The 21,581-nt window shown below is 38.8% G+C and overlaps 1 protein-coding gene across 5 annotated transcripts in view; it reads left to right on the forward strand.

Annotated features, from left to right (window-relative positions):
• Positions 1–21,581, forward strand: part of LOC127438034 (receptor-type tyrosine-protein phosphatase S-like) — a 276,854-nt gene that overhangs the window by 135,476 nt on the left and 119,797 nt on the right. For all 5 annotated transcript variants that reach the window (XM_051693295.1, XM_051693296.1, XM_051693297.1 and 2 more), the window contains exons 4-5: positions 5,440–5,585; positions 9,467–9,608. In XM_051693295.1, coding sequence (XP_051549255.1) covers positions 5,440–5,585; positions 9,467–9,608 — 288 coding nt within the window. The remainder of the gene's footprint in view (positions 1–5,439; positions 5,586–9,466; positions 9,609–21,581) is intronic.

The raw sequence follows: 21,581 nt of genomic DNA on the forward strand, positions 1-21,581 counted from the left end.
ATGCACCTCAATCAGCGGTTGAAAGGTGGCTATTTCAAAACAAGATGGGTGATGCTCTCTTCCATCTCCTAAAATGGTGCTGATGGGCTGCCATTTTGCGCCTGCATTTTTCTAATTCTCTGCATAATGGATCTCTTTTTATAAGCCCTGAAAGGTTTTTACCGTTGATTATGGTGTTATTCATCTAACCGTGTCTGTCACCCCAAGCCGCCCATTATAGGAGCTAGAAAAAAGTCTCGCCAAATGGAAGTGTTTTGGATTGCAGGTCCTGCAGCACTCTTCGAGAGAGAGAGTGCACATCAACCATCAGAAAAGAGATAATGCATGTGGCCCACCATCCATCACCATCAGAGTGTTTACCATTTAATCTCTTTGAAGCACCCCATTCCAGCTGATGAACTTTTAAACTTAGTATCTGTGCTTGTCTTTGTAAATTTACAGAAATTTTGTTTCAGAAGGTCATAAACTCTCGAACATGCCATTCACCTGAGGAATCATGAGATAGGTCACCATGCACTTTAAATCAGCCCTGAGTGTGCAAACAGTCCACTTTACACCCAACTGTAACGAGCTAATATTGAATTATTAGAGTATATTATAAATAGATAGTTATGACTCCAAACTAAGGTTTTGTGTGAAAATTTGGATGAAAGATTTGGTTTGGATGCAAATCGATTTAGCACAAAAAAAGCTTGACGCAGCTCTACAAATATAACAGAACACAGGTGTCTAAATGTGCGTTCTAAAAAATGTGTTAACTTGACACAACGTCTAAACAATGTGGTGCTCCAAAAAATAGACATGTGTCCGATGGACACAAAAATGCATTCTGTGAGAATAACAGCAATTAAATTCTATATTAATGTGCCAGTCCTTTGTTTATAGAATGATCTTTGATTCTTAATTGCTTGGCCACCATGAACGACCTAAAGTTAGGCTAATGAACGATATTACTTGGTGGAAGGATTTCTGCTTCATATTGTTCCTAATACCACCCCTTAACATTGGTAAGATCATGGTAATGTACAGCCTCTTCTGACTTATTGCTTTATTGAAAAATGTATAGTTACAACACTAAATTCTGATTGAATGAGCCACAATCTAAGCCGTTGTATCATATCAATAAACGCACACCTGTGATCGCACATTCTGTATATTAATGCGCCAAGTTGCTACAATGCAAGGCAGCCTGAAGACGCCTACAGTTAGGGGGCTTTCACACTGGGCACGTTTGCTGCGGTCCGATTCCGAGTGCGATTGTTTCCCGGCCCCCCGCAGCTTTGGTCTGGTTTCACACTCACTTGATTCTATCGAACTGTCCATTTGCGTTCATCTTACGTCATCACAAACGTGCATGGAGAACACAACGCGACTCATTATACTTTTAGTTTTTTTGTTATTTTGGTGCCATTATGCACAGCAGAGTGAACGACAACTGCGTATATGTGCGCTTCATGGTGTAACTCATCAGATGTCCAGGGGAAGGCGGCTTGCTGCTGCTCGCAAACGGCGTTTTTTGAGGAGACAGCTGATTGCAAGGAATTCATTTGCATCTTTGTTTACACTGCACGCTTACGCTCGTGTCCAACGTGAAGTTATCGCTACTGTTATCTCCTATTATACCCTATATTTATAACCTATAATAGTATTTATATATAGTATTTATAAGGTGTATAGATAGATAGATGTCGTCATCGGCTAAAACGCATGCGCAGGTTACTTTACTTCCTGAACGAGTGCGCACCCGAGTCCGAGTTGCTTTCACATTCACGCGAATCGCGCTACAGTTCCATTGCAACTGAACTCAGACCAGGTGCGCTCCCCGGTCTGCATGACAGCTTTCACGTTACCAATTTTTAATGCGAACCGTGCTGTGTTTCGAACTAAACTGCCAGTTTGAAAGCACCCTTAGACTTCTTTAGACTGTTAGGAGTTGTTTATTACTATTATTAATTTTAATAAATGTATTTATTGCACATTGGTGTATTTGATCATATTGCTGTTGACACCATTCTATAAAAGCATTACAATGATTTTATTTTGGGTGAGGGTTATTCTTAGGCACTGCAAGATACGGAGCTTATTGGTTTTTAAAAATGCCGGCAATAGCGATATAAGACACCAATTTTCAGTTAAAAATAAAATATAATTAAGAATGATGATATTCATAATAAACAATTCTTCCATTTAAGTAATATTGTTAATTATCCCAACTGCTGGAGTTTGCGTCTGCCAAGCAACGTAGCAACTTATCGCATTAATACAGAATGCACGATCACGTGTGCATTTATAGTAATTTTACAACGGCTTTGAATGCAGCTTGTACAATCAGAGTGCAGAGTCGGAACGATCTATTTTATTATCACTGTTTTTTATAGAGTCTGAACTCATGAAAATTAAATGACTGTTGTGCCATTTTTGCAAAATGATATTACGTGGTGCATTACACGTATAGTGGCAGTTCCGGGGTGAAATGTCCACTGTGTGGCACTAAAAGCATGTACATTTTCTACCATTTGTACTTGTGATTTGTGTGAAAGGGAATAAAAGCCATTGTTGTTGTAGCACCTCTAGGAAACTGTCGCGATATGTTCATCAAGCCACGTAAATTGTTCGCAAAAATGTAGGTATAGTAACATGATTCTATAAGACTAGGTAGTTATTATACTGATACAGTATATTATACCATACCATCACACCATGCACAATTGTGGCTACATGTATGCTATGTTTGTTGTATTTTGAAGTGGCATACTAAAACCATGACAAGTGTAGATTTGAGAATGCGTTGTTTTCTCTTTCTTTGTGTTTTGTGTACTGTAAACACACAGGAGTATTCTCATCTCGACAAACCTAACAATAGTTGGATTTGATCGTTAGTTCAGCTCCGCACCTGCTCTGGCATATAAACGTAACTCTCAGCTAGTGGAAAGGTTAATTGTGCCAGTGATTCTCTTTGTCTTCTGAAGTACCACAGCCCATCAAAGCATATCTATTACACTCAGCACACGTTCATTCACGTCAAAATATACTGTCTGAAAATCCATAACGGACTGTGCCTCAAGCTGTCCACTCTCCTGTTGGAGCTATCGCAGTGCATTTGGCGCTTAATCACGGCCAAATTGCAGATAATACGCAAGGGAGAGTATGTGGCCTCAGGCTACGTTCGCTATGCAAGGCGTTGCACAGAATGCTTAAACCACAAAGGTTAAGCTATAGGGTGCTAGTCAATACATCACTGTCGTTTTTTCTGTTTGTTATCTTATCTTTAAGGGATAGTTCACCCAAAAAATTAGAAAATTGTTTTTTAATCATCATATATATTTCATAATTACTGAGGGATTAATACTGTGAAATTGGCCAAACTATATATTGTAAGGACATTGCTTGCAATGCAAAGGAAAATTGCTGTCCTTATTGGTGTATAGAAAGCATTTTTTTCTCTTTGGATGTCTCTTTGGATTCCCATTTGAGTCAGAGACATCAAATAATCTACAATATATTTTGAATGTTAATTTGTCATCACATTTGTCATTCTTATTTCAAGTAGTGCTTAAAAGAATGAGCACATTTACATGCACAATTTTACAATGATTATGATTAAGACGACAATATGTGTGGTCATGTAAACGCCTTAGAAAGCTTTTCTTTATGAGGAAAAGGTCATAAATGATTTAACCTCTTCAACTCAAATCGAACTCTTTCAAACTCGAACATGTTCTTGACAAGTTTTGAAAGATTCACCCTAGCATGTATTTTCCATATGGGGTAGCTTGTGACGTAAATAGCCAGCAATGCTCCTGAGATGACTGTATCCTATATCTCTTTATTACACCATAACATACAGCACATACAATACACATACCTCCAGTGTTCGCCATCCAAAACGAGAACTCTCTGAAACCCTCATGGGTGCGGTTCCACCACGCTTACAGATCAAAGAATGACGTTAGATGGATTATTTTTTGCTATACCAAACAATTATGACTCATACCACCTAAAGGGGTAAACCTGTGCATATTTGACCATGTGCTCTGTGAATATGTGTTCTAAAAGTTGAGTTTTCTTAACTTCAATATAAAAAAGAGAGGCTGTGGGCTCTATCCTTTCGACTCTCTGGAATTCTCCTTTATATGTGTTTATCTGTACCCAGAGAATCAAGCAGGGCTGCTTGCATGCCTGCCCACAGGAGGTTAATAATTAATTTGCTGTTCTTGCTTGGCCGTTTGATCATGTCCTCATATCTGCATGCTTTCTGGATTTTAGCATGTTCCCCCAGAGAGGATCTTCTCATGTCTTGTTGTGTCAAGTTTGACCTATTGCCCCATGAAGGGAAAAACAGCAAGAACTTGAAGCAGAGAAAAGCAGGTTGAGGTAGATGGCATGATAATTTGATGACAAACCGAACCTAACCCTGACCCTAATGTACAAGAATGAGCTTAAAAGGTGAACAAAAGGACAGTCTTGGGTCTTCAAGTAATGGTTTACCCGAAAATGAACAAAAAAAGGTCATTATTTACTCACAGTCATGTATTTCGAAAAACCTGCAGGGCTTTCGGTCTTCTATGGAACACAAAAATATCAAAATCATAAATCATATTTTTTAATTTTGCATGAACTATCCCTTTGAGGAAATGGGATGCTCCACAAGTGGAATCGCTTGGTCATGCGGTTTGTTCCAGATGCAAACAAATGATTTATCGTGGGCCGACTGTCATCCCCAATCATCTCTTAGATGTCATTAGCTTACATCTGCCATGGCTTACGAGAGATGTGCATAGGGTTTTTGATGTTTTCGGTGACAAGGGGCTTTCAAATTAAGACAGAATCTCTCTAGTAGTTTATTATTCATTGCCTGATAAATTATTCATGGTGGCGTCGACGTGCCAGCGTGCACATTGTCTGTGGTGTAATAACCGCCTTGTTGATGCATAGGCACTTCCTGTCCGTTTGCGCAAGCCATTTCAGAGCATTGACTCATGGTGGTCCTGGTTTCTCGATTGTGTCTCTCTCTGACTCTGTCTCTCTGTGAATGGGATCCCATTATCCAGATGAACAATTCACTAGCCCACTCCAGTTCTAGTCTCCTCCTCAGCTATTTTATGGCCGAGTGCACTACAAGTAACTGTTTAAATTGCGTGTACACGGGTGGGCATTCAATCACCTGGTAATTTGATTTGCTGTTACAATGGTCTTGTGATGAATTTGGTTAGCTTCACTTTACCTAGTGTCTGGCTGTGGCTTGGAAAAGCTTACTACCATGCTACTCTTACTGTTTATGCAATGTATACTGTGCACAGTATGCAAATTTTCTGTATGCAGAGAATGAAAGACCTGCTACTTTTGCAAAAATGTGCAAAATAACTTTCTATTTCCATGTTATTAGCAATATGCTATTAGAAGTGCTAATAGTTCTTTGTTTGATTTTGTCTTGTTTAGCTCCACCCAGGTTTACAAAAGTACCTGTGGACATGATTGGCGTCTCTGGGGGTGTTGTGTCCTTCGTATGCCAAGCCACAGGTGACCCCAAACCAAGAGTAACCTGGAACAAGAAAGGAAAGAGGGTCAACTCGCAACGCATCGAGGTGAGACTTAGCATGCTTAGCATGCTAGCATTACATGTCAAAATTATGTTTATTTCTAGATAGAAAACCTTGTTCTAGGAAGCTCTTTCAAGATTTGGTGCTAGTTAGAGTCAGGGTAAAGTTAGGGTTATGTATGTCGCATACATGGGCTATCATCTAGACATGATTCGAATTTGAGCAACAAAAACATTGGCAACACTTTACGATAAGGTACTGTATGTGAACAGTAGTTAATACATTACGTATCATGAATTAACAACATAGCTAACAAATTTACGTTCTTAAAACATTTTCCAAATGTTACATTTTGGTTGTGAGAATGTGAAAATGTTTTTTACATGAGTAGAACGTTATTTAAAGGTTAGCATAACATTCCTGAAAATTTGCTGATTTAAATTTTGTTCAATCTCAAAAGTACATTTAGTTTAAAACAATGTATAGTGTGAACAATGTTGCACTTAGAACTTGATTGTGAGAACATTTATGGAATATTAATTTACGTTATATCGACAACGTTTGTTCGTTACCTTCAAATACGCTAGCCAAAGTTGTTGAAACATTCCCTGTTAGGTAGGAATTAACCATTTTTCTGAACAGAATGTTTTAATCTTGGTTAAAAAAAAATACATAAAAAAAATACATAAATACTACTGTTCATTGTTAATTCAAGTTAGTTATTATGAATTAATGTTAACATATGAAACTTTTAAAGTACTCAGTTTATTGGTAAATGTGTATATTAACAATAGCGTACATTAGCGAACTTTAATAAATGCTGTAAAACTAAAGTTCATTGTTAGTTTATGTTAACTGTTGTGTTAACTGCTATAACGGTTAACTATCTGTTAACATATACAACCTTATTTTAAAATATTAGTTAGTATTTCCTTAGTATTTCCTGAAGAATGTTTGGTAACACTTCAAAATAATGTTGTATTTGTAAAAGCTGCACTAGGTAACTTTGTGCTCTCTAGCGACATCTGTGGTTGAAATTTAAAATTGCAAGCAATTTGCGGAAGAATACATTACGTCAGTCGTGTTCTGGCTCTGCTCTTCTGGCAGATGAATCTCCCAATTTGAGTTTACCTGGACATCGACTGTGTGTGTGATCATGACTGGAACCGGAGTCATAACGTGCTGTTTTCATGTTGATATTATGTTATACGATTAAACATTTGAAACGGAAATATTACTTGCTTTGATGAAGATAAACAATACTCTTATTTACATATTTGAATGAATTTTACACTTAAATCGCTTTTCTGACACAACACTTTTTTAACACTTTTTTTTTAAATAGAGAAAAGGGGACTGTCCTCAGCCACCACCAGCAGATCTTAATATGATTATTCAAGTGTTTTATCTACTATTAATGTTTGAATTGTACTACAGTTTTCAATTTAAGAGGTGAAACTCGTGATATGGCTGATGCGAGTTCAATATAAGACTTTATTAATTTTAAACGATGTTGTCCAGCCTCCGTTACTACAATAGCACGTCTATGCAATGCACACAATAACACCGTAAACTAAAAACATACAATGAGGATTCAGTAATGATGGGGATAAAATATACTTTATTAAACGTAAAAATAATATGCTTAAATATGCAATATAACAATTACAAGAAGTACATTTCAGAAGTCATGCATTTTAAACATGTAACGGCAACTTCACCGGACAACATAGATGTATCGCGATCGGTTAACACACGAGTAATGTTCGATTCATAAAAGCATGACAAGCAATATAAGTTTCAAGAACCCTACCAGACAACATATACAAGCATTATAGCAGGTAAACAACAGATAAACATCCATCTAGACTGCAGCGATGCTGTCCTGAACTGTGTGAGTGTTACTGAACTGAGCTGAACAGCGTAGATAGTTTCTCCATCTGGAAAATGAGACAGCCGGTGCTTCTTTCCTGTGTTTACGGACATGATGTAATGACACAAGGATGAACGTCATAAGACAGCGATTTCACGGCAAATTGAACCCGACAGCTCAAAATACAATCCTTTTTATAGTCTTACATTGAACACTAATTGTTTATGTACTCGGATCAATAATGGCAATTTGTTCATTTTTTACCAAAAAATATAACATAGTGCAGCTTTAACATTAGTTAATTATGTGTCATGAAATAATAGTGGACAATGATTTTTTTTCCCCAAAGATAGTTCGGTAACACTTCAAAATAAGGTTGTATTTGTTAACATTAATTAAGTATAATGAAATACAATTGTTTATTTATAAAGAATGTATACAATTGTTCTTTGTTAATTCATGTTTGCTTATAATAAATTAACTAATGTTATCATATACGCTTTTAATGTTACAAAGGTAGTAGTATACTGTAGGTAGAAAATAAAAATAACGCAGTTTAATAAGTGCCGTTAAACTATTGTTTCTTGTTAGTTCGTGTTAACTTTCGCTTTAACTGCTAACTATATGTTAATGTGTACAACCTTATTATAAAATGATTAGTAGTAGAGTAGTATTTCCATTTGTATTTCTCAAATAAAGTTCATAAACTGGAACTGCTAATTGGCTAGCTCTCTAGTGTTTATGTAGCATTGCAAAGAGTCAATCTGTGTCTTATTTTCCTTGCTAGTTTGCCATGTTTTTTTGTTTTGATTTGTCATAACACAGCTGGCAGCTGTACACTCTTCACTGATGCTTAGTGTGTCAGACATAAAGAAACACGCAAAACTTCTCTCAAAAACAGATCAATGCAACAATATGAGTTAGCGGTTCTGATTTAGCTTTGCCTTTTCTCATCCACTCGACGGTGAAAACCCAGGAGTATGTTCAGCGCAGGCTGGAATGATCATTTTCATTGCATTTGAAAATCATTTTGTGAGAGGTTTGAATTAATTCATTTCCCCCCGAAGGCTTTGCTTTGATATTGATCTACACACAGTTAGGACAGTGCCCCTTCACAAACACTCCTTATTATCATAGACTTTTTTAAGAGAGTTTTCGCCACTGGCTCACAAAGAGCCATGTCATTTCCCTATTTATTCATGTGACTGTTTTCACTACAATGACATCAAATGTACAAGCACAGCAGGACCTAACAGTGGCAGAGCTAGGGGGTGGCCGTGGCCACCATGGACCGAAGCCTGGCCACCCCATTGGCCACCCCGCTCGCAACTGCCGCTTTGGTCATTTTTTGTCTTGGGCATAATTTAGTTTTTAGAGGTGGAACTGTCTCTGTACAACCGCAACACACAGGAGTCTTAACATGTGCACACACCAAGGTCGCTGCACCTCTGTGTCCCAGATGTCACTATATTCCCCCTCCCCCTGAACATTTCTGTGCCACTACAGACTGATCGCTGGCCCAGGCCACCCCTGTGAAAAACTCCTGGCTCTGCCCCTGGAATCTAATTATCTCTCTCTCATAATTTGAGCTCAAAGCATCATCTATGTATTAGTGGTGTTTTTGGACACTTTTTCTTCAAGCTTAAAGTAATAGTTCACCCAAAAATAAAAATTATGTCATTTACTTACCCTCAAACATTTATGACTGACTTTCTTCTGTGCAACACACAAAGTGAATTTTGAAGAATCTTTTTGGGTGAAATATTCTTTTAATTGTGTACACAAACATATGTTACATGTCATAAGGCACACAGTGTTTGTAAGAAAAGTGGTCCCACTTTATATTAGGTTTCTTTAACTATGTACGAGCATTAAAATACATACAATACAGTGTAGATATTGTGTAACTACATATTGTTTTGCAAAATTCTCCAAAAAATTAACGTGCAACTACTGAGGTTGCGGTACGGGTAGGTGGTTAGGGTTTAGGTTAAGGGTTAGGGGAAGGTTTATAGTGTTGTAATATGTACCTGCTCTTTGTCCTTGAACACAGACAATAGAATTTGACGAAGGTGCGGGAGCCGTTCTGAGGATCCAGCCTCTCCGTGCACCTCGAGACGAGAACATCTACGAGTGTGTGGCGGAAAACAGCGAAGGCGAAATCAATGTCCAAGCTAAGCTGTCAATCATTAGAGGTAAGACATTAGAGGTTATTTTCCCCTGTCCATCTGCAATGTTTATTTTATTTAAAATATCATGAATTGTTGCAGAGTTTTTTTTTTTTTTGTTATATATTGAAATCTAGCCGTGAACCCAAAGTATACTCCGTTTTTCCGTGCGGTCAACAGAAGGTATACTTTGATGCTCGACAGTGCTTGAGATGGAATGGCACGTGGAAAAATTAAGTATACTTTAATCTTTGAGATTGAAGCTGATTTGAACATTAAAAGATGACATGCTTATTTGATGATTCCAATGTAGGCAACGTCAAGTCAACATTGTGTAGATACAATGTTGTTCACGTTGAGTGTAAACATGATGTTAGCCTGCTTTGAGTCCAGTTATTTAGCAGAACATATAAATGGAAACCGTAATGAAAATGTTTAATTACACCATAAGCCTTTAGCACAAACAGTTCTTTGTTGGAGTGTCACTGTACCTGCCTGTAGATGTAATTAGTGTCATGTAAATGACAACAAAGCTTGATTACTCTTTCAGGTTATAGTATGAAGTTACCTTGGAGATTTCCTACATTTCCAACTGTGCAAGTTTCTCGCTAAAGACCGGCAGAGATATTGAGTGGAATGCAAACAATTGTTTGCGAAGTGATGTAGCACAAAATCTACAAGTCCACAAAAGCTCAAGAGAACAAATATTTGCATATTTTGTTCAATAGTTATTTTAAGCAACATAGCTGTAAAATTGCAACCAAGTGTGGAAACTTTTTAACTTTTTTTTTTTTTTTTTTTTTGTGCTACAGACTTCCTTGAAATTCCCTTTTAGACCCTAGTTGTTTCAAGATGGTAACCCTTGTTCTGGGAAAAGTCTTGAGAGATTGGCTCTCAAGCATTCATAAATTTTTTTTATTTGGAGTCCCACAGCAAGCCAACCCTAATCTTGGTGGCAGAGAATACGAATCTCGCAAGAGTATCAGGTATCCCTCGGTCAACCTGGAAATATCACTCAATATTTAATTCAATATGTCATTAATTGTGTTTTCCAGGCTTGAAAAGTCGTGGAAATTTAAAAAACCTTAAAGGTAATGAAAATGTATTAAACGACTATCCATTTTTCTAGTTATGCTCTACTCTAAGATATTTTATCGACTGGATATTGATAAAAATCTATCTTTTCAGTCGGCTCTTCTTAATGAATTGGTCGAACTGCTTCACAAATTGGTCTAAAGGATTCGTGATTGGTCCAAATTGGGTAATGATTACAATTGGTCTGAATGATTCATTCAGAATGTTCTGATTTTTAATTATTTTTTAGAAGTTCATTAATCACAAACAACTGGAAAGTTCAAGGAAATTGATTGGTCAAAAAGGTGTGGGAACCCTGAAGAATAGCAGAATAGTCCAGCTTTCAGCATTCTCTGGTTTAGTTTTAGCTTGACCCCAACACCCAGTTGTACTGTCGCAGAAGGTCTAAATCCATCCTGGCCAATAGTAGAACCTCTGCTTTCTTCAACAATGAGTTATTCATTTGTTCCCTGCATGCTGAGGTCTAGCCATCTGCCTTGTCACTGGAGCAGGCAGCTTGCAGGCTTCTTCCTGGGCCTAAATCCAAGCTGAGGGTTTTTGTAGGCAGCCCAGTTTTGTATGAAAATCCAGGCTTTGGCAAGACCCATGTGGGCCAGGAGGAACCCAGGCGGTAGCACTTGGAAAAAAAAACTGTGGCTCTCCCATTGCCCACTCATTCCCATCTGCTGTGGTCTTGCATTTACCTAACCTTATCAGCAAGCCCCATAAACACTCATACACATCTGAACACATATGTCAACTGTGTATGCATGCTCCCATAGGACAACACCGGGTCTCCTAGATTCATGTGCCGACATCAATCAAAATCATTTAGAACATCTACCATCACAGTCAGAATTTGTGTTTAAACATCTACAGTGGAAACAGCACTTTAATTTTTTGCCCCTGCTCAAGGCTTTGCCATCAGCTGCAAATTTCAGAAGCTGGTGACTACAGTAAGTTCTCAGTCACCTTGCTGCCTCGCGGGTGTGTCCACCCGCCTGTGGCAGAGAAACACAGGAAGGCTTTGCTGTAAATCTGCCTGTGCTCTTTCCATGGGCTTAGGTTTGTTTTTAGCCGCCTTCTGGCTGCCCACAAGAGCGGTGAGCTGAATGCTTAAGATGTGCCATCTGCTTTCCACCTTGTCGCAGGGTCCGCTGGGAGTCCTTGGAGGAGTCTTGCAGAAATGCGAGGCAAGAAACATGCACTCATCACCGACTCTTAGACTCTGCTTAACGTTGTGGCACTGCAGACGTCAGTGGGATTAGAATCGTAAGGAATTTAACAAGTTCAATTCGTCTAAACGATTCTACCATTTCAAAGTAATTTCTTACTGTTATCAAATTACTATGAAGTAGCTTATGGGAAACGTAAGGAATTAAACAAGTGTGATTTCAAATCAAGATTTCATTAATGATTATTTTAGTACTTTTGAGCAGTGCTTGGTTTAACCCAATTGCAAAAGAATTAGTTACAGTTACCGAATTAACGTTTTGGTCAATTAGTTGTCTTTTTGTACTTTTGAGCAATATTGGGTGCAATGCAGTTAAGGTAGTAAGTTACTGTAATCTAATCATTTTTTTAGTGAAGAAATGTATAGGGAAGCATAAGTAGTTAAACCATTCCAATTCCTCTGAATGATTTCAGTTCCTTAGCGAGAGTAGCAGTGTTGGGTGTAACAGGATTGCAAAATAATTAGTTACTCTAAATGAATTACGTTTTTATTTAAAAGGTGGTTTATGGAAAATGTAAGCAATTCTGGTGCCAATTCTGATTCAATCCATCCAAGATGGTGAACAAAGTGAGTGAAATATTGATTTATAATAATGTATAATTACATCATATACTGAAAAGTATTGAATAAAAAAAATTCAATCGAATTACAATTTGACTAATATTTGTTTGTGCAGTTTAAGTTGAGGCTTGCGTTTTTAGCTTAGTAATAATAAAATGTATTGATTTTTTTTTTCAAATTGATTAGTAAATGGACTTATATTTAATAATAATAATAATAATTCCTTACATTTATATAGCGCTTTTCTAGGCACTCAAAGAGCTTAACATAGTATAGGGGGAATCACCTCAATCACCACCAGTGTGCAGCATCCACCTGGATGATGCGACGGCAGCCATAGTGCGCCAGTACTCCCACCACACACCAGCTATTGGTGGAGAGCAGAGAGTAGAGTTATAGAGCCAGTTAATGGATGGGGATTATTAGGAGGCCATGATTGATAAGGGCTATAGGGGAAATTTGGCCAGGACACTGGGGTTACACCCCTACACTTTACGAGAAGTGCCCTGGGATTTTTAAAGACCACAGAGAGTCAGGACCTCCATTTAACGTCTCATCCGAAAGACAGTGATTTTTTTACAGTATAGTGTCCCCGTCACTATACTGGGGCATTAGGACCCACACAGACCACAGGGTGAGCACCCCCCTCTCCTGTGCAATTCACAGAAAGTGCACTACTTTTGTTGCATACAGAGATGCTGCCTATGAATAACACTCCAAATCAGTCACTTACAAGGATCCATTTGACTTATGTAGCCTATGTAGCAAATAGACACAAGGCATCTCGCCAAGTTTTGGAACAGAGCTCTATATATCTCTCTTTCATTTTTTATTATTATTATTTCTCTCACTTTCACCTCTCTAACATCATCCTTCATTTCTTGGTGTGTGTGTTCACACTGTGACCCTGCCTCCTTCAAACTCTGGGTACAGGAAACTCATTAGCACAGCAGAGCGTCAGAGAGGACGATCTCGCCACAGACCATACCCGTTTGATCAGTCGCTTCTAATTGGCTGCTACCCTGCAGGACGAAGTGCGTTTGTTCTGCTGCGCCTTGCACAGTTTTAATTGGACTGCTCTGACCCCGGCGCTCGCCTCAGAACCCCTTTTTTTTGGCCATTTCTTTAATCACCACTTTTGCACTACCATTTCCAAATTCATCCCTGTCTCTTTTGTCTCACTCAAGAACAGTTTGAGCAATCATAATGTCACTTTATCGCTCTCTGTGTCTGGTTTGAAATGTCTTTTTCTCTGATCAGAGGAGAGGGGATGCTCTGCGTTTTGTGGACACACATAGTCCAGTGACTAATTTTTTCTGAAATCTCGTCTCGCACATTTCTCTGGCTTGTGGATTTCTGCCGTGCAGACAATCAGCCCTCTTTCCACCGACAATCCCTCTAGGCTGTGCGCCTCGGCAAACGTGCACTTCTGATGTCGCCCCCACATAGTCGAAAACAAATTCTGGCTGGACTGAAAATTTTAATCCATCAATCTACATGTTCATTGAGTTTTTGCAGTATGGAACTGAAAGTGTGAAATCTTGTGTGAAACGCAACACTGTAGTAATTCGGGAGAGGATTCATTTGCGGACACTACAGATATGTCAAGTTCACAGATACGGTTGCCATCCATCCATCCAATTTTGCCTTTTATCTTTATTCCTTCCACTCTTCATAATTTCTACATGTCTCTTTTCTCTGTCTCTCTTGACATACCATCCAATGGATGGCCAACCCGGCGGGTTTTTGTGTATTAGCACCACTGTTGTGTTCTTAAAGCCACAATGTGAGTGATTTGGAGGAAAAGAGAATGGCTGATTACCACTCCCGCTGTTCTAGGGTGGAAATAACTATGTCCAGCAGAGAAAAGTGCATTATAAAACATTAGAGTGCCAGAGGCCATAGACAGAGTCTGATTCTTTCACTGTATGTGACTACAATTGACATACACAATGGAAGAATAATGCTTAAGGTGAGGTGAAGTTAGGTTACAGTATCAGTGCGTTTAAAGAAATGGTTCACCTAAACCCGTATGATTTCTTCAGCGGAACGCAAAATAAGCAATTTAGAAAATTGTCTGAAGATGTGTAGTCTCAAAAAGGAAGCGCAATCAACATAAGTATAATAAAAGTGGTCAATGAAGCCATACGATAGGTTTGTGGGAGGGACAGACCAAAATTTAAGAAAGAAAGAAAGTAAAACGGCTTTGAAATGCCATGAGGGAGAGTAAATATTCACAGAATTTATTTTTATTCTTTGAAATTTCCTCTTGCGGTACACCTCAGATGACCCATGAATAAGGATCTGGTCCCTCATTTCCTGCCCACAAAATGATTAATGATAGTTGTTCTCCTATAAATATCAGCTAAACCTGAGAATTCTGCATACCGCCTGGGTGATGCTATGCCTGAGTGTGCAGATGCAGATATACAGGAAAACACCTGCAAACTGTTTTCTGGTCAGTGTGCCCCATCGTTAAGGGCCAACAAATCCAGGGCCATTCTTTCTCCTTGCCTATTGATTCTTTCCTCATCTTCTGTTCAAATAATCTTTGTGTATGGCTGATCTCTGCTCTAGCAATATGAGCCTGTAATTAGCAGTGGTTTGTATTAACAGGGTACATAAAGTTGGGTTGAGTCTCAGAGAAATGGCTTGTCTGATCAATACAGCGCAGGACTCCAGACTGTGACTAAAATGGTCACAAATGTGACCAAAAATAATTTGTTGCGACTATAATTTAAAATCTAGTCACCACTGGCGACAGTCGGGTTGTGTGCGGTTTCATCAGATATCATCTTGTAAGTTATTGAATACATCTATAGAGCGCGCACCAGTGTGTCTCGCGATGCTTTTCACCTGTTCTGTTTCTGACGAACACCGCACGCAACAACAAACCCAGCACAAGAGAGTCATGACCAAATTACTCTTTTGAACCGGATCTTTTTCATGAATCACCTGATCTTTACTGAAGGTTTGAACTCGGGAGCTCAGGTTAGCAGTCTGAATCAGATTCACTTTCTCAGCGAATCAGCCATCAGTGAACTCACAACTGGGAGTGCAGACATTTCAAAGTAAGAGTCCCATGTGTATTTCGGGTTTCTTTATAATTAAAAGTCCCGTATTGTGTACCACGTTTTTTCTTCTGGTAATTATTGATTGGGATTGGAGTAGCACAATAAACTGCATCTGGGATTTCATTCAATTTGCTCTCTTGTTGTCTCTGTGTCTGGACCATCTGGTAACAGTAAAAGACTAAGGCAATATTGTAAAACTATATATATATATATATATATATATATATACATACAGTTGTGCTCAAAAGTTTGCATACCCTGGCAGAAATTGTGAAATTTTGGCATTGAATAAACTATTTTATTTAAGGATAGTGATCATATGAAGCCTTTTATTATCACATAGTTGTTTGGCTCCTTTTTAAATCATAATGATAACAGAAATCACCCAAATGGCCCTGATCAAAAGTTTGCATACCCTTGAATGTTTGGCCTTGTTACAGACACACAAGGTGACACACACAGGTTTAAATGGCAATTAAAGTTTAATTTCCCACACCTGTGGCTTTTTAAATTGCAATTAGTATCTGTGTATAAATAGTCAATGAGTTTGTTAGCTCTCACGTGGATGCACTGAGCAGGCTAGATACTGAGCCATGGGGAGCAGAAAAGAACTGTCAAAAGACCTGCGTAACCAGGTAATGGAACTTTATAAAGATGGAAAAGGATATAAAAAGATATCCAAAGCCTTGAAAATGCCAGTCAGTACTGTTCAATCACTTATTAAGAAGTGGAAAATTCAGGGATCTCTTGATACCAAGCTAAGGTCAGGTAGACCAAGAAAGATTTCAGCCACAACTGCCAGAAGAATTGTTCGGGATACAAAGAAAAACCCACAGGTAACCTCAGGAGAAATACAGGCTGCTCTGGAAAAAGACGGTGTGGTTGTTTCAAGGAGCACAATACTTGTTGACCCCTCTCCAAACATAGCGCTTATGGTTGTGACCATAAAGCTCTATTTTGGTCTCGTCGCTCCAAATTACAGTGTGCCAGAAGCTGTGAGGCGTGTCAAGGTGTTGTTGGGCATATTGTAACCGGGCTTTTTTGTGGCATTGGCGCAGTAAAGGCTTCTTTCTGGCAACTCGACCATGCAGCTCATTTTTGTTCAAGTATCGTCGTATTGTGCTCCTTGAATCAACCACACCGTCTTTTTCCAGAGCAGCCTGTATTTCTCCTGAGGTTACCTGTGGGTTTTTCTTTGTATCCCGAACAATTCTTCTTGCAGTTGTGGCTGAAATCTTTCTATTACACAAGGTGCAAACATTCATTGATGCTCAAGAAGACAACACACTACTATATGCATACTGTACTTTATGTAAATATCTGTAATGTAGATTGTGAAGAGCAGTATTAAATAAAACAATTTATCTCTTATATTATTTGTATAAATTATGAAAGGGGTGTGAACATTTATGAGACAAAAGGGAATCTTCTCAACTATATACTGTATACTGTTTATTAAACCTCCGATTAATGTGTCATCAGCTGTCTTCCTTTTCTTCTGCTTTCTAGCTTGTTTCTGAACAGCAATCTAAATTGAGCAATTGTGTGATTTGGTGACTAAAAACAGCCATTTGGCTTCTTAATGTTTCAGTTTAGGAGCCAATGGCTCCTAAGTCATTTTTTTAGTCTGGAGCCCTGCAGCGGATGTGGGGAGACTGCCGCTGTTGGCTAGCTGTTCTGTTATTTCATTGTTGTTTGCATGGTTGGCTGCGAGTCTAGTGTGTTTTGGAGCAGCTTTAGGTCTTCCAAACTCCCTCAATCTTTGAGGTTAAGGGGCAATGCTTAAGCTGGTTACAGTTCACCACATCCCAAATGGATTAATCATGGGCGTAATTAGCGGTTATAAATTACTTGGTAGAAGCACCCTTTACTTGGTGATGGACCTAGTGTCGATTTCAATGGCAGTTTACCTCTAGGAAGGTTGTACAGGTTTGGAATAACATGAGGGTGAACTATCTCTTTACTGAAGGGGTTACTAAGACAAAAACGGTTGAGTTAGGGTCAGGGTTAGGGTTAGTTTGGAAAACTCTGGACCAGAAGGTACTGCTTTTACCTTTACAGACCCTTGATGAGAATAATGTAAGGAAATATAAAGATAATGAGAGGAAAAGGAGCCACGAACGATAGGGAAAATGGAAGTAGTAATGAAGATCAGAGGTAAGGAAAAAGACAGAGAAATGATTCTCTACAGGAAGTTGAACTGGGCTTGTGTTAACACGTACCCAGCTGTATTTTCCCAGCATCCGCCTCTCATAAACTGAACTGACAAAGTCTACGGTAACTCAGATAACCACTCTGTACAACTGCGGTGGGAAGAATATCATCTCTGAAGGCTATTCTGAGATACGAGTCGGCGCTGTTTTGGCGGCAAGAGGGGGACCTACACAATATTAGGTGGGTGGTTTTAATGTTGTAGCCGATCAGTGTATATTGACTCCCTGCTTTGGGTATTGTCTGCAGTCTCAATCCATGGGCTGAGGAGCCCTGCCATAAACGTTGCGCTGTGTTGTTGCAAACAACTCCTGTTTACTACCTCGGCTAATGATGACATGCCTAACACTTCCTGTTTTTTACAAGGCAATAATTGACAGCCGCGTAAAACATTGCAAGCTAGTGTGACATCAAACTTCCCATTTGGCATTGTTTGATCCCTTAGCTGTACTGTCAATCTGGCAGGAAGCAACATACAGTTTTTATGATTATTTATTGTCACATTCTTCACACTAGGTGTCTGGGGTTGCTTAAGGGAGTGCCTTAAGGAATAAGAATTGGAAGTAAGAGATGTCACTCACAGAATGTCTTTCAAGCAACTGTCACAAGGTTTTATTCCACTGGGGCAAGTTTATACGTTGCCTGAAAAGTTCAACTCTTGTCTTTTACTTGGCAGTGCAGAGTAATCACTCCACTCCAACACTAATCTGGGTTTTCCATTTCCCAGTCTTAAGAAAATCATGTTTAAGCAATTTGCATACAGTTGTAAAAGTGTTAGTATGATGATATGATTGTTAGATTTTTTTCTTTAAAAGGCTGCTCACCTGGAAGAGCAAAGAGTGACATATTAGCTACCTTTTGATTTTATTTCCAAATGTGCAAGAAACATTTCATCACGTTTACTTGACGCATGTCTTTTTAAAATCCCTTCCTCGCTCCAGGCAATTTACACAACTTCGCTGAGCGAGCGTGGGGGATTGAGAGAAGCCAAACAAGAACTGTGAATTCTCACACAGCACACGCTTCGTCTCTGAAAGAGGCGCTCAGAGGAAATTTGCAGAGACAAGTTTATGATACTCCACTCCTTTGATCCTCCGAACCTGTAGAGCAGTAATCAAGCCTGACTGGACATGGGGAGCGGTCAGCCAGGATAAATAGCTCAAACTCTCCTCTCTGAAGGGACTTGGCTCCCCAGCTTTCACCCTTGATTTGTGTAATGCCTTCTCTAGAAGGGTGACTCTGTCCCCTCTTCTTCATCTTCCTCGCCGCCTTCTTCCTCTTTATCTTATTCTGGTTCCTCTTCTTTTTCTTCCTCCTTTTCTTCTTTCTCTTCCTCATCCTTTTCTTCTTTCTTATCCTCCACTTTTCTGTCTTCTCCCTCTATATCATCTTTCTCTTTACTTTCTCCATTTCTTCTTCTTAATCTTCCTCTTTTTACTATTCTTCTGCTTCCTCAGCCTACTCTTTTCTTCCTCTTTTTACTATTCTTCTGCTTCCTCAGCCTACTCTTTTCTTCCTCTTTTTCTTTGTTCTTCTACTACATCATCTTCTTTCTCATCCTCGTCTTTTTCTTTCTCATCGTATTTTTTCCTCCTCCTCCTCCTTCTACTTCCTCCTCCTCTTCATTTTTCTCTTTCTGCTCATTTTTTTCCTCTTTCTTCTGCTTCCTTTTTTCTTCTTCTGCCACCTCTTCTTTTTCCTCTTCATCCACTTATTCCTCTTCTTTTTCATTTTCATCCTCATCATCCTCCTCCTTATACTTCTTAATCTTCCTCTTTTTTATATTCTTCTGCTTTGTCCCCCTATTTTTACTTCCTGTTTTTTACTTTATCCTGTTTCCATTCTTCCTCGCCCTCTTTTTTCTCTTCTTTCCTCTTTCATCCTCTTTTCCTTCTATTCTACTTTTCCTCCTCCTCTTTTCCTTCTTCCTCCTCTCTTTTTGTCTTCCTGCTCACCCTTCTCCTCCTTCCTCTTTCTTTTCCTCTTCTTCCTTGCTTTTTTCTTCCTCCTCCCTTTTCCTCATTCTTCTGCTATTTCCTCTTCTTTTTCTTCTTTCTCATCCTCTTTTTTTCTCTTCCTCCTTCCTTTCCTCTGATTATTCTGATTCTTTTTTCTTCCTCTTCTTCCTCTTTTTTCTTCTTCCTCCTTTTTGTCTTCCTGTTCTTTCTTCATCTTCTTCTGCTTTTTCTCCTTCCTTCTCTTCTTTTTCCTCTTCATCTTCTTCCACTTTTTCTTCCTCCTCTTCCTTTCATTCTCCTCTGCTTCTTCATCTTCCTCTTTTTCTTCTACTTCTGTCTCCTCTTCTTCATCTTCCTCCTCTTCTTCTGAGGTCAGCTACAGCTCTGAGAGCTAAAATAAGAGATTGATAATGAGTTTCATTTGAGATTTGAATTGAGTGACCGAATACATAGAGGTCCCTGGTTATGAATATTCAAGAGCAGGGCAAAGAAGAAAATCTTTCTTTCCTCATGAATGAACATGAATCAACTTAACTAGGTGCTTCTGTAGTTTCTGAGTTTTTTCCCTACCAATCCTAAACTATTAGCTCCATTTGAGATGTCTCCTAAAGTCTTTACACACTTAGGTGTTTGGAGTGGGATCAGCAGTGGCCTGGCAATACAATATTTTAGCGATATCTGGGTCAAGATACGATAATATTGTGATTATTTAGTGTATCGTGCTTTGCACAACAAGCGCTAAACTGACTTCCTCATTTAGCCATAGAAATAATGTAAAGCATAAGCACATCAGTGTCAAAAAACCAAATGATGTGAGGGAATAGCGTACCTTGGTTCCAGCATATTTATCATTGTACGAAAACCCATGCAATCTAGCTCTACAGAGAATCTGAACGAATATTCTTACAAATGAAACAACTTATAGACCTGTAGCTTGTTATAAGTTAAAGCTCATTCTGAGTTTTCATTTTGGATAAATGGAAATGATTGAGAGTTTTTTGACGTCATATGCTGTACGTCTCGTTTAACACACTTGCTAACAGCAAGAATATCAATATAGTATTGAGTTGAATATTGCAATACTTTAAAATATGTACCCCCTCACCCCAACTCTATTACATGGTAGTGTAGAACATCTTGGCCAGTTTGATTACTTGATTACAGAGCTTCTGTGTTGGAACGCTGTCTGATAGAGTCAGCACTGAACTAGATTCAGCAGCAGCTGTAAATATTTAAAGGACAGTCAGTCTTGTGGCCTTAAAGGGCATTTTGCATGCAAAGTTGTACAGGCCTAGACCTCTGCCTTAACTGGTATTCACTTTCTTATGCAGTATTGGCACTCGGCCATGCAAAATGGTCTGGTCCCAAGAATGTTCCTTTATTTGCTCCCCCCCGATATTTTATTTTATTTTATTTTATTTATTTATTTAAAAAATGTTGGAATCAGTGCTCTTCAGGTGCGTGGGCAAAGTGGTGCCACCAGGTTTGCTCATTGCCTTAGGATGTCAACTTCCAATGCTGGCAGAAAAATAACTTTACTCCTGCAAACTGCACCCACTGCATGGATTCTTATGTAAAGAAGTCAGCCAGATCAGTCCAACAGAGTTATTTTTACACCATGCTCTATCAGTCTTTTAGTGCTTTTATATTTTTTGGTTGCCATGATCTATTTGGCATTCGTCATTTGTCATTCACTCACATTATATGAAGAACGGCCTGGATATTCTTTAGAAATTCACCTTTTGTGTTCCACAGAGCAAAGCCATTTGGGTTCAGAATGACATTAGGGTGACACAATTTTCATACTGGGTGAACTATTCATTAAAATGTGTGTAATGCTGTTTTCCTGTTCATATATATAGTGCTTTATGCTCACATCACACGCTCT

The sequence above is a fragment of the Myxocyprinus asiaticus genome, chromosome 49 (assembly GCF_019703515.2).
Source record: "Myxocyprinus asiaticus isolate MX2 ecotype Aquarium Trade chromosome 49, UBuf_Myxa_2, whole genome shotgun sequence".
NCBI lineage: Eukaryota > Metazoa > Chordata > Actinopteri > Cypriniformes > Catostomidae > Myxocyprinus > Myxocyprinus asiaticus.